General features: G+C 36.0%; 1 protein-coding gene across 2 annotated transcripts in view; it reads left to right on the forward strand.

Moving 5' to 3' along the window:
* LOC137922031 (endonuclease/exonuclease/phosphatase family domain-containing protein 1-like) overlaps positions 1-17,395 on the forward strand; it is a 43,215-nt gene that overhangs the window by 24,205 nt on the left and 1,615 nt on the right. For both annotated transcript variants that reach the window (XM_068764869.1, XM_068764868.1), the window contains one exon: positions 12,088-12,252. In XM_068764869.1, coding sequence (XP_068620970.1) covers positions 12,088-12,252 — 165 coding nt within the window. The remainder of the gene's footprint in view (positions 1-12,087; positions 12,253-17,395) is intronic.

A 17,395-nucleotide genomic window follows, 5' to 3' on the forward strand; every position in this document is an offset into this window, starting at 1 on the left:
GACCTCCTCCATAGGAACAGGCCTATAGGCATAGGTTCTGCGCTGCTTGCATCCAGGGACTATTTGTGCCCTTCACTATGTGCACGTTGTATTGAAAATAATTAGTACAGCAACAAGTTACTGGCCTGTAGCATTCCAATAGAAAAAAAAAATTAATGTAACATTGAAATAAGTGAAAAAACAAAACAAAATAAGTAAATAACTTTAAAGATTGTATATCTCATTTGCTCACAAATTTGTTATGCATTCACCCCCTTTAAAGCATTTTACACCTATTACCAATCGCCCTGTATATATTATCTGTTATTATATTATTTTTTTCGCGATTTCACAAAAAACTTATTATTAAAACTCATTTACACAATCATGATAAATATGCAAATTATGTCTTAAGAGATATCGCTTTGTTAGCCTTAACTAAAAGAAAGAAACCGGAACCAAGAACCACAACCGGAAGGTTGTACCGTGTCATTTGAATACAATACATATCGGAATATAATTATCAGAATATTCGACTTACAGTGTAATAATATAAGAATCGAATCGAATGCTTAAGTGGTTGAACCGACGATAACTAGGTTCTTCCAGGTCTTTACCTTACTGGTAATAACAGATTACGTGGGATTTAGTGGAAAGAGCGATGAAAGCCTTCAGCATAAGCCTCGTTCTTGAAGCTGTTTCGTTCTTACCGCAAAGGCTGCCTTAAGAATCTCGTCTCGATCAGTTACAACATACAAGAGACATGACTAATTACAAAATCAAAATAGACTTAAAATTTCTAGTCTTGCAAATCGGACATAAAATTTTTTTAGATCTTACAGAGCTGATATTACGACTCTCCGACTATAAACTAAAAATAAATAAATCGCGTGATCGCAGTTCTCTGTTACTCTCAATCTGGCAACACTGTTAAAAAATTGTATAGAAAAAAATATGTATTAATTTTCATTCGATCAATGCCGGTTGGCGACGCTTTAGGCAAACAATGGTACGATAGCGCCCATCGTCCAACTGCATAATGTATTCACCCGCGCCATCGTCTGTTCGCGTTACAACCGAAATGGACACCCTATTACACGTTAACGCATTCAAAACTACAATCGATCCGACAATGTAGTCAGTCGGGAATGTCCTAAACATACTGGTCGGTGTAGTCTTTACGAATTCGGGTCGAAATGGTTTTACACTATATTAAAATATGTTAGGTGAACCGGAGATAAAGTCGCTTTTTTAAGTTAAATTCACACGATTACATTTTCACTATATATTCACATTCGTTATCAACAACCTTTTGCCATCCAGTATACAAATTATCAACGCCGGAGCGGTAAAAACCAATCGGTTTTTCTGAAAGTATGTCGACAGAAACGATATCACTTTCCGGTCCCCTAATTTATTAAAACCAATGGGAGTTGTTATCGATCACTAAAGTGGTTTCTGCGTTTAAGACGCATTACATAATCGAAGATTACACCGAATTATGACCGATGTGCCATATCAAATACCAGGTGATATATATTACGTCTTAATAAGAAATACTTGTTATGTTTCACGGTGACACTTTGACATTAATAGCTGCGATCAATGGTACTGAGTTTAATTCCGTCATGAAAGACTCAAAGATATCAAAGTCATATCTGGAACTGAATGCCATAAACATTTTATGCTTTGTAAATAAAAAAACCCAAATTAATGATTTGTTAACAAGATTAATATAGGACTATGAACACTGTTAGCCCACATAGCGCGCAGAATAGATGGCCGGTGGAGCTTAAAGGTTCTATATTAGTATTTTTCAATCTTTTACATGCCATGCCCCACATTAGCCTTTTTAAAATACGCACACCCCAATGCAACGTATATATTTTTTATATTAAACCGAAATGGTTAAACTCATGTCGAGTCCACATTCCAATCGACCGGCAAGCACAGCGTAAGACGTCCATTTATAACCGAGTTCCCCAAACTTTTTTGTGTCGTAGTAGACCCATTGCCATATTTTTACGTGTTGGGTAGACCCCCTACTTACCTGAGATTGATTTTCTGTAAATTTCTAACTGTAGTGAAGTTTAGTGTTAAAAACTTAAAGTAAAAACACATGTTAATTTATACATTTATTAGGTTTTTACAAGTTCAAAATGTATTGCGACCACAAAGCGAATACCAACATCCTACAACTTACACAATTTTATAAACATATATAATAAATTTTTTACTTCATAGGTACTTTTATAAATAATGTAAATGTTTTGATACTATAAGATAGTATGATGTAAGTAAATAGGTACTATCAGTGTATGTATTGAGATCTACTATCGTGTAAAAAATGGGGGTCCATTTTCATTTCATGGACCCCCAAATTTTTTTTTCGCTGACGTAGACCCCTTGCAGGTTGTCATAGACCCCTAGGGGTCGATATAGACCACTGCTGACCTTCATAAAGTCATCGGAAGACCATGTACCACTTTCAAACCGAGGCTTATATCCACCAGTGAACGTCTTATGTGATCTTTCTGTAACCTTCACCTTTCAAAAGTACACTGGTCAGCAATGTACCGTTATAACTAATTGCAAATGTTAATCGAATTGTAAATAAAAGTCGTCGTACTGAGTTCACTGGGCGACCGGTTACAACGTCCAAATTAGAGGACACTGCACCACGCGCCTTTACACCCCCCGACTAAGGTCGTTTAAATATAATTACTGACGTCATATTTTAAAATGGTTCTACATCTATTCGATAATGGCATGATCTTCAGGTGTAAATGGAATGTTTGGAACGAGCTCATAATGACAGCGATTTTGTTTAATTTTTTTCAATGCTGTTTACTTAAAATATACAGAGTGATTGGTTACATTTATTTAAGATATAAATTAGTGAATATATAGCTCATTTGCTGATAACATAGGAAGAAAGAGCGTTTTTAAATTTGGGTATGTATATATTAAAAATAAATATTGTTTATTATCTGTCCCTGTAGAGTTTGACTGCCAGACGTTTTTGGTCAGTCAAATTCCAACAGAAAAAATAAATTAATGTCAATATGTGCACGGTGCTGTAGTGTTAAGAAAGCTGTGTGCACAGTGAGTGTTGACTTTGATCTAATAACTAAAAATATCAATAGGTGGTTTCTTATACAAATAAATAAAGTAAGCGAAGGTTTTCACCGCGCTCTCCACAAGTACGACGACACTAAAGTAATTCACACAGTTTAAAAAAAATATGCCGTGATCAAAAAATCAGGTCAAATTGTCATTTATAACTCCCGGCCATTAGGAAGGCAGGTATTTTTTTCCTATGTATGACTATCTATAGCACTTGCCACAAGCGTCTGTTTATCAAAAGTCGGAATATCATTTGGCTCATCCTTAACCATTTTGAAGGATGTTTTATTTTACAAACGCGTCAAGTCTCGATTGATGCCAAAAACTGGACTCATATAGTTTCGCAACCGTCGTGTTCGCCTGATTTGGCTCCGTGCTGTTTATTCAGCAAACTGAAAAGGCCAATGCTAGGACGACGATTTGTCACGATTCAGAAGATAAAAACCGTATCGGAGAAGGTCTTGAAGGCTATACCGGGAAAAGAATATTCCGACTGTTTCGAGGACTGGAAAACGCATTGGTAAAAGTGCGTTTTATTAGACGGAGATTACTTTGAAGGGTATGAAGTTTATTTGGAAGAATAAATAACCTTCACGCTTGATAGTTTGGTTTGATGGACTTCTAAGGGTGTCTTGGTAACACCATTTCCCACGCATCACTTTAATCGTTTACATTTGTATTAACAAAAGTGTATATTAGGTTCTGTAATATGACATCGGATAACGCGATGTTTACTGATAGTTAAGATGGGGACAATGCGATTGCTTTGATAACAAAAGTCGTATGAAAGACGCGGCTCAACGGATTAACGTAGCCTCTATAAAACTTTAGGACTTGTGTTTGAAATCGCCAAACAGTTTTGAGAAAGATATTTATGGACAATTATGTAATGGAGTCGACACAGTAATAAAAATATTATTGTAAACAGCATGACGGTTACAGGTAAATAAAACCTTTCAGTGGTGAATGCATTGCTCATTTATTAGAAAAACAACTGTAAAGTTTTTACACCTATTTCGAATCAACCTGTATAAAGTAATTTCTCTTAAATACGCTACAGTTTTAAACGCGATAAGATAATAACTTCTAGTTGTACAATGTCTGTAGAGACATAATAAACAATGATTAATTTTAATATGTAGGAATTCGAATTTTGAAATTCCTTTCTTGTACCCGTATACTCGTATGTCTTATGTACATAAGAGATTTACACTTATGTACCGACTCATCACGATATCTCAGGAACCAGACGACTTAGAGGCTTCAAAGTAGAAAGAAATATTCTTTTGGTCGAGTAATGATTAGCTAAGAAAGAATTTTACGAAATTCTTCCCTAAGGGTATTAGAGCGAGCGTTAATTAAAAAATTTTTTTTTTCTTTAGCTCTTAGGTATAGGTAAATGGAGTATTAAAATTAGCCAAAACATTTTTGGCATGTTAAAAAGGATCTAGAATCGGTTTTGTGAAATTACACCCTTTACAGTCGACAGTATAATATATCTGTACCGTTGAAGAAGATATTTAAATCATTCAAACTATCGATATAAAAAAATCGGATCCTGTAAATGATTCATACTATCGATATTAAGAATCGGTTCCTGTAAATGTTGAATACTATCGATATTAAAAAATCGGATCCTGTAAATGATTCGAGTAGAAACTAGTATGGTAATGCAGTTGCAGTGCCGTTGGGTCACTGTGACCCTGATCTGAATGCATTTGTTAGCCTTATTCCCTTTACAATAACGCACAGTTTCGATCGACCAGGTGTGATTTTAATTTGCTAAAAATTAGTATTCATTACTAGAAAAGAATTTTGAAATCCAAATTGTAACACAATTATGATTGTTGTTCCACTTTTAAGAAACAATATGAATTTTAGCTTTAGTAGTTATATTGTGTATGTATACATATATGTGTGTTAATACACGTGTGTATATGTAATAAATATTGTAAATGATACGTATATGTTTCTTGTCTTTTAATTAGGTTTTTTTAAAGACCATAAAAGAGAGGTATGGGGAAAGGCCGATCACAGTGTTTATAACATATAATATATAACACGTTAACATTTACTGGTTTTCCAGAAATTTCGTTCACTACAGATCAAGATCGTCATGTGTTTAGTGTTTATCTATCTGCATCATATAAGCCGTAGGACGTTTATTGTTGGACATATGTCTGCTCCAGTAATTTGAATAAGACCGGTTGTATCCGGCCTGACTAAGTTATCAAAGTCGTCTAGCCTATAATCTTATATATCTATATCTATATATATATATATATATATATCAGGCAATCGTAGGTCGCGGATAAGATTCCCAGGATACAATCTCAAATAATTCACGCTAGGATTGCCACTACTCACAAGTTTATAGTGGATAGGCAGCAACGTCTTCTGCGTACCATAATTCCACATTACGATCTCCAACACGCCTGCCAAGCCTCACATAGATATCTTGGGGGGAGCCCTATATCTTGCAGTGGGCGTCTATAGGCCGACATGACGATATAAATATATATATATATATATATAAATTTTCTTCGTTTTGTGGTACCAACTGCCTACTTTCTAATAATGTGTAATTAACATTAGCATTTGGATCAGTCCCTAACCGCCAGCGGACATTCCTTGGCGGCTCCGGCTAATCGATTCCGGCAATGCTAAGCAACTTCCGCTCGGATTCATATGATAATCCGCCGACGCGACGTCGCGATGCGGATACGTACCCGATTTTGATTTCAATTCCGTTTCCGAGTGGTGTGACCTATATCTCTGTTCCTAAGTAATATTGTCATGTACGTAACTGATACATTGCTTCTAAACATATAGATATAACATATAGATGTTGCTAGCCCGAGGGAACTTCGTCGGAATTCAGTTTGCGGAATTGAAGGCTCCGCGAACTTGTCAACATTTACTGGTTCGTTATTCCAGTAGTATATACACAAGTAAGTGTAGAGAATGAGTGTCTTGCTTCAGATGGCAGCGGACTTCTCAGCGATCGAATTTGGGATCCTTCCTTGGATCGCCCACGATATTGGCGCCGGGCAGGCTTTCTGCCGTCCCCGGAGTGTGACTGAGGAAACGCTGTGTGTCAATGATAAACCAGCAATGGATCAAAACAGTGGCTTTATTGCCGCTGACACACTAACTATAAAGAGTGTACTGTAATTCAGGGTGAGAGGTTATAGGTGTAAACATTTTTAGAGTTGAATTTACATTCATTTGTTAGCAAAAAACTTTAATCACAACCTACAGTATTAATTGATCTCTTTGAAATATTTTACATTAATTTTTTTTATTAAAATGCGATAGGCCAATGATTTCTGCCAGTACACAGCTTGGACAGCTAGTAAACAATGAAGAGATGATATATGTAGTAAGGCGAAGAAAACTCTTTTTGTCTTAACATGTTATGATTACATTATTTAATATTAATTGTCAGTAAATGAGCTATACATTCACCATCTTTAAAGTGTTTACACTTATAATCAATTACCCTGTATTATATACAAAAATGCTGCAACAAAATTAGAGAACGTCTTTACCGATATGATTCATCTTTTTTTAGTAAAATTCATAATAATTTGTAAAAGGTTCTCATAGACAAAAAATAATTTTCAATGTCTTTAAATACATCGTAATAGCAGTCCTTTGGAGTTTGTAGCATCAATTTTGAAGATCCATCTTTACCACATGGCCGTATGTCACCTTTTCCAGTGATGAAAAAAACCAAAAGAAAACTTTCTGATTTAAAAATAGAACTATGTTGAATATCAATAAGCATTATAATAAACACTTATGTAAATAACTACATGAATAATAAACAATGACTAGACACGTCGATATGTCCAGCTAGTTTATAAAAATAATGTAGTGACAACGTCGCCTTCGCGAAAGAAAACATTAAATAAGCCGTTGTCACAGACGGGTAGAGTCTGAAAGTGACAACCAATGTATAAATAGAACAAATCGGATTATTGCATATCGAGCGCGCATTGGATTCACTCGCCGCCGCCACGTGAACTGTTATGACGTTTATGTTTGTAGACATTAAATATTTAGACATGTCATTGCGTAATAAATATTATTAATACATTTTTATTTCCATACTGTCCTATATCTTCATTTCATCAAGACAGTATTTATAAAAACCTGTTACTGACTTGATTTGTTCAGATCACTTGACTGGTGATATTTCCTTCTACTTTTCCTTTTGTTGAAGATTTTTTTTTTACTTTTAAAAATACTCTTTTCCCATCTTGTTTTCAGGACAGCGATATATACCTTCCTATTTTCACCCTCTTTGTTTCGTCCTTCACAAATTCTCTCTTTATTACCTCTTTCATCGTTCATTTTCTCTACCATTCGGCATATCGCATCGCCTCCCATCTCTCGCCACCCTCACTGTTACACGGTATTGTTATGTCTAATTACGTCACCCAGCACCTTACAACAAAACCGCAAGAAAGTGTCTTTTGTTGAAGTTGTATTGTTGTATCCAGGCGACGTGGACAAAATAATTTGTATGGTGGAATATTGTGAAGATCCTGGTCTTAATTTGTTGGCAAAATACCTTTGTAGGGAAAGAGGATCATCTTGCAACGAATCCTGTGGTGGTCACAAAACACGAGAGAACCACTGCATCAGAATATCTTTCAAATGTGCCTCCAATCGCTGCTTGAACAACATCCCACCGCCATGTTGAAGTAAAAACAACAAACTGAGCTTTAAATACCGTTGTAAACTTTATTAATTACAACTTATAATAATATTATTTATATTTTTAACTTACCATCCAATGAGAAAAACTGTTTTTTTTTAATTTTCCAATTTTTTTATATATATTTATTTTGTTCTCTCCATAAAAATAAATAATCAGATAACTGGAGTCTTTTAGAGAAAATCAGCGCTTAATTACAGCAGTATGTACTTGAGTAAAGGTTGCCACTGTTGGTATTTTTACTTTTTTTTATAATATACACCTTGTTATAATTTAAATAATTGTAAGCGAACAATAAACTTTCTTCTCTTATTCTATTTTAATCATTTATTTTAATTTTGTACACGAAGTTCATGAGTTTATAGTTAAGTAGAAAAAGTTATAAATGAATTAAAAAAAAATTAAATGCCACGTCGAATTGTATCGACAGGCATGTCTAAATGTTTACGTATCTTTATTACAATTGGACATCGCATGACGGATGTACTGCGTTGGCAAGTTTATACTGCCACGTGAGGTTATTAAAAACTATTTAAAAATGTAACATGAACAACGACTTTTTTTGTAATATCCGATGTAAATTATTCCTGTATCCCATTTATAAGTGTAATTACTGGTGTAGTAAACCCATCTGAGTTCGTTGATAGCTCTTCTTAGATCACGGTGCGTTTGGAACCCTAGTAGTTTTAAACTAAAAGGTATCTTCATAGAGGGGATCAATCTGATTCCATCTGTCGATCAAATTAGATGCTTCTTATGCTCACTATAGATAAATAAATATTAGTCGTTTTAACCTGTAGATGTGCATTGCAAGGCATAGGTTTTCCCCCAAAGATATCTATGGGGGGTAGGGGATATACCATATCGACATGCTCGGCGTTAGCAGTGTGGTATTATAGTACGCAGAGGACGTTGCTGTTCATCCTCTAGAAACTTGTTTATGCGCAGTGACAATTCTATATAATTAATGCACAAAGTGTGAATTATATAAAATTGTATCCCGAGAATTGAACCTGCGACCTTAGATCGTAAGCCTCTGTCCTCTACTACCTATATGACTTACGGATCTGAGACGTGGTCACTTACGACGGGCCTCGTAAGAATGCTGAAGGGATATGCTCGGAAATTCGCTGCGAGATCGAATCGGAAATGAGGTGTGCAGATGAACCAGGATCTTCGTCGTAGCTCGAAGAATTGCTCGTCTGAAGTGGCAGTGGATGAGGCACATCGCTCGTGCGAGGGATGGCCGTTGGGGCTGACAGGTTCCTGAGCGGTGACCATGGGCCGGTAATCGCGGCGACGGTAAGTTCCCACACTAGGTGGACCGACATAATTAACGTCGCGGGAATCGTCGCTAAATGCGGGCAGAGCAGGGCCAGTCATCGTGGTCATCTTTGGGGGAAACTGATGTCTTGCAGTGGGCGTCCATCGGCTGAAAAAAAAGAAGATATGTATAGAATATATACTTTTAATGGGGTTATACACATTTAAGGGCAAAAAGACATTTCTATAGTAATCGTAATAAGTAAGAAAAGGACCAAAATTTAGCCACTTCCGCACATGCAGTGGTAGTCGTGCAACAAAGTGCACCGCCCGCCAGCCCGCTAATAAATGCGTATGCGGCAAACAATGCGAATTACACAACTGCCACCGTCAAATCACACAACACGTGTTTCACCCCTCCACGGGGCATCTTCAGGAGTTATGTTACACCGATTAGTGCCAAACACAGAGTCTATGACTTTCTTACTTAGGATGGACTTCCGCAAGGTAACGCCTGATTCCATTAAATAATCGTAATAGCCCAGGGAATTGACAACTTGAAGTGACAGTGGGTAGGCCATATAGTGTGCATAACTGCCAGTCGCTGCGGCTTTAAGTTTGCGGAACGGAGACCACGTCTATCCACAAAGTGGATGCGATCCTATTAGAAATATTTGGTGGAGGCCTATATCTAGCAGTGCAAGACTGTGACAAGGCCGGTTTTTGCCACTTCGAATCAAATACTTTGATATATAACCATCGACTTGCGTAAACCGTCGCAATTCCTCAAATCTGAGTGAAGCGTGGAATTTTTTATTGCAAACGGAAGTGGTTCGTGCCGCTGATAACAGCTAACGCCGATATCGGCTGTATTGCAGAAATACATTGAAAACATCTCGTGTAAAAGATTATCAGTCTTATTTTGATAGACATAAAGCTCGTTTTAAATTATAACATTCTTTGTATTGTCTTATGTTTAGGAGTGAGGCTAGGAGTTCTTTTAAAATGTGTTTAACACTTTAAAATTGTCTGTTTATATATTATACAATTTTTCGATTAAAATACCACATTAACTAAAAATTAAGGTTTTTGACCAGTGTGTGTTGAGAGTGATGACATTTTGATCTGAGAAGTGGTTGTCAACGATGGGCCATAAAAGATGGCTGAAGGTTAACCAGAGATTAATGAAGATGGCTGTGCTTAGAGCGTGGTCAAATTAGAAATGAGGAATATTTAATCGAATCAGGCGTTACCTTGCGGAAGTCCATCCTAAGTAAGAAAAGGATCAATATTTAGCCACTTCCGCACATGCAGTGGTAGTCGTGCAACAAAGTGCGCCGCCCGCCAGCCCGCTGACAAATGCGCATGCGGTAAACCCTCCACGGGGCATCTTCAGGAGTTATGTTACACTGATTAGTGCCAAACACAGAGTCTCTGATAGGCGGAGAATACCAGCAAGATTTCATAACCCTCTGCAAAGAAATAGTTAAAAGAACAATAGAAATAAATAAAAGACAAACATAAGTAAGTAACAAAGCGACAATAAAATGGGAAAAAATTAAGAAATAAGACTGTGATAAATAAAAAATAATTATAAAATAAGAAATCCAAATGTAAATAAAAAGATAAAAATGTAATTATTAATAAGAAAAGAGGGAAGAATGAAAGCTGAATAGGGCGAATGAGAAAGAAAGATGAATTGTGGAATGAAAGATAGAAAATAGAATGAAAGAAATGACATTATAAGGAAAGAAAGAAGAGAAAGAAAATAATAAGAAATGTGAAAAATTATATTGATACAAAAGACCCTGTCCCAAACTAGATAGGGGTACGAATAAAAAAAAAAAAAAAAAAAAAAAAAAAAAAAAAAAAAAAAAAAAAAACACAGAGTCTCTGTGTTTAGGTAGCCCTACTATGTGGACGAATGACATTGTCAATGTGGCGATTTTTGGGGAAGGCTTCTATGCCCTACAGTGATGAATTATTTGTCTATTTTCCCCATATGACTATTTAACTCGACTATTCAAGATTCTCATTATCTTAAAGCATTTGCAACTGGTGTATTCTTTACTAAGTACATTACTTGACGTATTTATTACTTAATTTTATACGAAGTTTAGTGAGGAGGAATAAGTGAATATAAAACAAAACGTTTTAAGAATAGTTTTCTTAACGCTATGTTATTCACGACTGCAAGCACTAATGAGTTGAGGAGACTTATAATTGTTTGGTCGACCCAGTTTAACGTCGCATTCTTTAGACGTTTCAATGAATGTTAATTAATTTTGGATTAGTCTATTTAATATAATAGATGTTTGTCATAGTATAAAAGTATTTTTTAATATTGTAAGTTCACGTTACTGTTTGAGCCTAATGTTCAGGGAAAGCTATTTTATTAATATATTGCCAATAAAGATCAGTTTTACAATCAAATATTTATATAAACAGTGACTTTAAATATGAATTATAATGCTAAAAAATGTTCTACGTGTGATGGAAATTCTTCTATGGTAATTCTATAGATTTATATATAACAATGACTATTGTTTTATTTTTGCCTTAATTTTTTGCTTTATGATTATAAACTGTCCTTGATAATATTTTTCTCTTTATAAAAGCTCTTCAGTCTGTAAGGTTTCTTAAAATATTGCTAAGGTATTTACAATCCAAAAGGCTACTAAACCGGTGCGTTGGGTACACGGGCTTTTAGGGTGGACGCCTTCATCGCCCACACAAAACGAACCCAAGGAACACGAAGTGGTCTTGTTTTACTATAGCATAGAGAGTTTGCCGGGGGAGTTCTGGCTTACTCGAGGATGTCTTGGCTTGTATTGAGGAATACTGGTGGTACATAGAAAACCCCGGTATTCAAAGCTACTGGTTATATACACATGATCATAATTGGTAGAATTCCCTCGTAAGTTTTTCCCAGTGGACAGGGTAATATTTGCCTCGAAAAAAGGGTGTTTTTAAAAATCATTCTCTGCCGACAGTGTTCCTGATTTGCGGCCGCCTGGTGACGGTAGTGAACGTGCAGTGCCGGGAGTGGTTACATGAAGACCTGGCGGTCAGGCTGAACGGGGTGGCGGAGCTCGCACTGGCCTGCAAACTACCCTTGATCCTCGTCGGGGAGTTCCAACGTTTGGACAACGTTCAATGTAAGTTTCAGGGATTTATTTCTATATTTATTTAATAAATAAATGGACGCGCCAACAGCAATAAAATAAGTTTACATTAGTTTCATATAACAAAGTACGAAATAAAATATGTTTGTCTAGTGTAGCCGTACACAGCCCTGGCCGCGTGTGTTAATTCTAAACGTTAAAAGTAAAACAGAAAACAATGTTAAACTGCTCTCTAAAGTACAATGAAACTTACACTACTACATTTACTTATTAGTCACGTTCACTTATGGATTATTTTACTCCGTTTCGTGCCAGACCAGTCTCTGAATTACAACTAACATTCTATGATGTTGGCTGCTGTCTAATGACGTCAGCAAATGGCTTGTGCTGATCCCATAATTGTAGAGACAAATGTCGTCGGTTAATAGAGGTAGCTCTACACCTTGGGGATGCGGCATGTCATTGCTGTAGAGCGTGTGGAACAATAGTTTTCCAATCTTTTTTGTGCCTTAGTTTACCTTAACCGTTCTAGAATTCTTACGCCCCTCTATGTAACATGCATATTTTTTATCTTAAAACGAAAGCGTTAAACTCGCATCGAGTCCACTTTCACTTGTTTATTTGCGGCTCGCGAAAAATTAAAAAAAATGATCAAAAATGTCTCCGACTATCAAGCCACCCCTTTTTTACTCGTAGGGAAATCCTGCATGGGATACTCCTCCGCTGCAGGAGTCACGAAATGGTTATGCCGGACTCCTACACTTCATGGTCTTCTTGAACGGTACTACCGTACTCATACTACCGTAGTTTCAACGGCGGTGGCCTAATGCCTCAACTCCTTACTTGCGGCGGATCACCCCGAATCCGTCTCCAAGGATATGTTAGGGAGGTTGGAAAAAGGCGCGGTATAACACCCTGCGACGTCTTGGCCTTCGGCAGCGGATGGGGAGCTCAGATGTTCTTCCTCTCTTTCTCTTCGCAGCCTCCTTCTCCGACATCACTTTTTCGCAGGTTATACCAGCACATCTTGGCCACCCCTGAGCTATACATTCACAGCTTTTACAAATGTTACCAATCATCCCTAAATATAAATAAGTGTTCTACCACTGTACATAGTTAATTTTACAAACCGTTATCAAATTATTATCTAAATGTTCAGTTACGTAATTGTTAATTGTACTTTATGCGAGTAGATATGTTAATTTTTAGATCTTAAGGCTCTTTATCAATACGAAATCAAGCTATCTGCGTTTTCAATCAGTTCCTGCTTTAATAATCGGTTTATAAAAATATGTAATCATAGCGTTCCTGTCGATTCCACTTTTAAAATGTAACTTTTTCTTTCTTTTCAAAGAAGTTCCATTGATATTAAGAGGCGTAATGACATTAAAAAGTATGACAAAGTTTTAAAATATACACATTATATACAAAACTCAGAAATGTTGCTCTTCACCACTTCCACTTCTTGAAACAAGAGGTTTCAAGTTAAAAAAAAAAATAGAGAAGTGGACAAGATTGATAATTCATCCTTTGCACTTAAATATATTTTTGTGCAAACTTTCTTTGCGCTTTTTTGATATGTTAATATTTCATTGAGTGTTGGTTTTGTGGTAATAAAATATATAGTTAATATGTGGCTTACTATGGAAAACGCTTTTGTAATAAAACATCCCGAAATTCTAAAGCGAGTAAGACGAAAATCTACAAGTTTGTTCAAGTAACGACTTTTTAATTTGTTTAGTGGTGACTAATTGAAGTAACCTCTACAATTTCGTAGTCAACAATGAATTTCGTTTAAATAACTTATATCCGTTTCGTGTAGATAAGACACAATAACAATTTGGTAAATTAGACACGGTTGAAGTGGCAGAACCGTGTATTGCGCAGAACAGATGGCCGCTGGGGCCTTAAAGTTCTGAAATAAAGACCACGGATCGACAAGATGGATAAACTACCTAAGGCCGTCAGAAGAAGCTGGATGCTGGGCGCTGTTAACCAATTCTTAAAAAAATCTTTAGTGGGGGGGGCTATGCCCAGCAGTGGGCATCATATTGCTGAGATAATGATGAAATATTAACCTAGGTTTTGATTCCTACCATCGTAATATGATTTTATACATAGAAATAAAACAGTTGTAGCTATTTACGTCCACGCATCAGTATTTGTTGTGTAATGTATGTATGTATGTACATGTATTTCTGCAGTTCTTTGTTTTAAAGCATCGCTCTTGTAATCATCGGACTTAGTCATTGTACGTGGTCCAAGTTACAAGCGGAATCAGGGTTGCGAGATAATTATGAGTAATGTGAACGATGATTTGATCGTGACGTTCGTGTGAGTCTAATGTTACATATTCTTAATTTAATTTTTAAGCATAGTTATAAAAATTGTTAAGCCTGTTGAAAAGCTTTTGCGCCTATTTCCAATCCCCTTGTGTACATATTTTCTATTGGAATGCCTCTGGACCAAATTTCAGGTAGTATAATGTCTGCAGGGACAGATAGGAAACAATAATTAATTTAATATGTATCAATCCAAATTTTAAAAACTCTTTTCCATCCTTTATTATTATTTCCGATTATATACCGTCCCATTGATAGCAATAAGTATTAAACCTGTATAATCAAATATATTTTAAAGCATGTCCTTTTCACTACAAAACATTTGATATCGCTCCGCCTAATCGGAGACGGTTTAAGTGGAAAAAAAAACTCTGTTTTCTTGTAACTTGTACCACACTAACTGATAAAGTAATTAACAAGTCGCCTTGTATTCAAACGATCCGTAGGTTAGTGATGATAAAAGCAAAGAGTGCACGCTCACGCCATCTGCACGAGATTACACTAGAATTAATTGGAAGCGTTAATTACAACGACCATAGTTGTTTGATTTATTGGATATTTGACTTTAATATGCATATAGCAATTAGTGATGTTATTAATGGATGATCTAAATTAATATATATAATACTGTGGTCAAGAAGTGAGATGAATTTGTTAATAAAATGTAAATTCTTGGTTTATGCTTCCAAACCAATTTTATTTTCTTTCAAAGTAACTCCCATGCGATAAAACGCATTTTTGTCGACGCTTTTTGCAGAACGTACATAAAAAGGAAAAAAATTTTTGCTTATCTTTCTGTACATTAGTATTTACAAAAAATGCAATGTCTATATTAAGGCTTTGTTTTTCCTGTTTCGTGACTGAAGGTCGCTGTTTGCCTTATTGGCGTTTAGTTGTTTATTGTAAATATGTTATTTAATTGAATGTTACTGAATAATGAAATTTGTAAAATAATTAAGCAAAAATATGTAAAAAGCCTGTTATTGTGTGAAGGATTTATTAGAAATATTTATTGGGAAAATATTTTGGTGAAGCGAGACTGTTTCACCCTCGTAGCTATACCCTATGCTGTACACTGCAAGGCATATGCCTAGCCAAAGATCGCCACGATCATTGTTCCTGTGCTGCCCGCATACAACGACTTCCTGCGACCATAACTATGTCGTCGATCCACTTTGTGGGCCCACGCTGGGACTATTGGATCGTAGTCGCCACTCAAAAACCTTTCGGTCCTAACAGCCATCACTTGCACGAGCGATGTACCCCGCCGAGTCCATTTTAAATGAGCAATTCTTAGAGCAATGTGGGATATATAAAAAATATTTAAGAAAATAGATAATATTATGAATGAATAACTTTACTAAAAGACTTATTTGTCTTTGTGTTGCTAAGCTCATAGCGTATTATAGATATTTCACAGGATTGGGAGGCCTATCGCTAGTTACCAAAAGGGGGGAACCTATGTGTAATGGACAGTTCTCTGGAGAATGTATCATTGTACATTAGTTGTTCATGCACAACTTTGGGTTGACTAGTAGAAAATGCCTAAAGACATTAAGTCCGCTTTTACAAAATTTGTAAAAAGGTAAAATAAATATATATCGGGGAGCTTGCTTCAATAATGTCTTCACACCACGACGTTTCACAACAAAACATGTCCTCTCCTTATTTTCTGTTGATGTAGGTGCTGTTAGCCCGAAGGCTTTTACAGCTTCATCTGAGCTGAGTTCACGGAGCAGAAGGGTCCGTCAACTTAAAAATGTCCTCCCTATTTTCGACTTGTTTTATTTATAGTCTGATATGAGATGGCAATAATTATAATTGTATCTGCACCGCACTACGCTTGAACTAATTATGCTTTTTGCATTCTAACTCGAAGGTGCTCGAAGGGGCCATTTGTTGTATCTACATGACTATTTCCGGAAAAAAACAGTTCCTAAAGAATAAAAGACAGGTGGCACTTTATTCTCTTCGACAGTTACTGTAAACATTATTATATTCTGTGTACATTATAACAATCCGAAACCAAGGTGCTAAGTTACGTATATATAAAGAGACAAATGATTAAACAACGTGCGGTGGGAAGTCAAAGTATCATTGCCAAGAATCGGAATAATTAATTGATGTGTCATTTGGCAGTGAAAACATTTCGTCTCCTTTCTGACTTTTGTTATCTCGTCAAAGCGTAGCATGTTATAGCATGGATACAAACATCGATACTTCATATGAAATGAGGTAATTTTTATCGTAATTTTATATGTTCTCTCTAAGTTTAAAGCGATTAACATGTATAATAATTTTAACGTATACGATGTGAACATGTTGAAAAATCACTTGATTTTTTTTAATTAATTGAGGTACGATGTATTTAGTATAAATAGAGACTAACCAAAGGCCTCAATACATCAGTCACTGCATATGCCACACACTGCGTTCTATAAAATAGAAGATGCTACACACCATACGATCCGTTTTAGGAAGCGGTCTCTCGCCACATAACCGCGAACAGCGTGGGCGAACAGGAAGGATCCGGATCTCTCCTTGGTTTGATAATATTTACCTTTATGTATAAACACCTCAATTACATTACCTAAGAAATGCCTCTTAATATTGGGTTTAGTCTAGGTTCATTATATAAAAACAAATGATTTTTTTAGTGGACGTATTTAACAGCGGAAAGAGTGTCATTGTTTCGGCAGACAATATAAAAGACTGGTAAACTTGTACTTTTAGGAAAAGTTGTGCAAAAACGAGTATGATTTCTGTCAATAGGATGTGGCAGTGAACGAATCATAGCTGAAATGGGGAACAATAATAACATAAAACAACATTTT

Source organism: Battus philenor, unplaced genomic scaffold (assembly GCF_028537555.1).
Source record: "Battus philenor isolate CCGP_79_NKW_IND1 unplaced genomic scaffold, ilBatPhil1.0.hap1 SCAF_2, whole genome shotgun sequence".
Taxonomy (NCBI): domain Eukaryota; kingdom Metazoa; phylum Arthropoda; class Insecta; order Lepidoptera; family Papilionidae; genus Battus; species Battus philenor.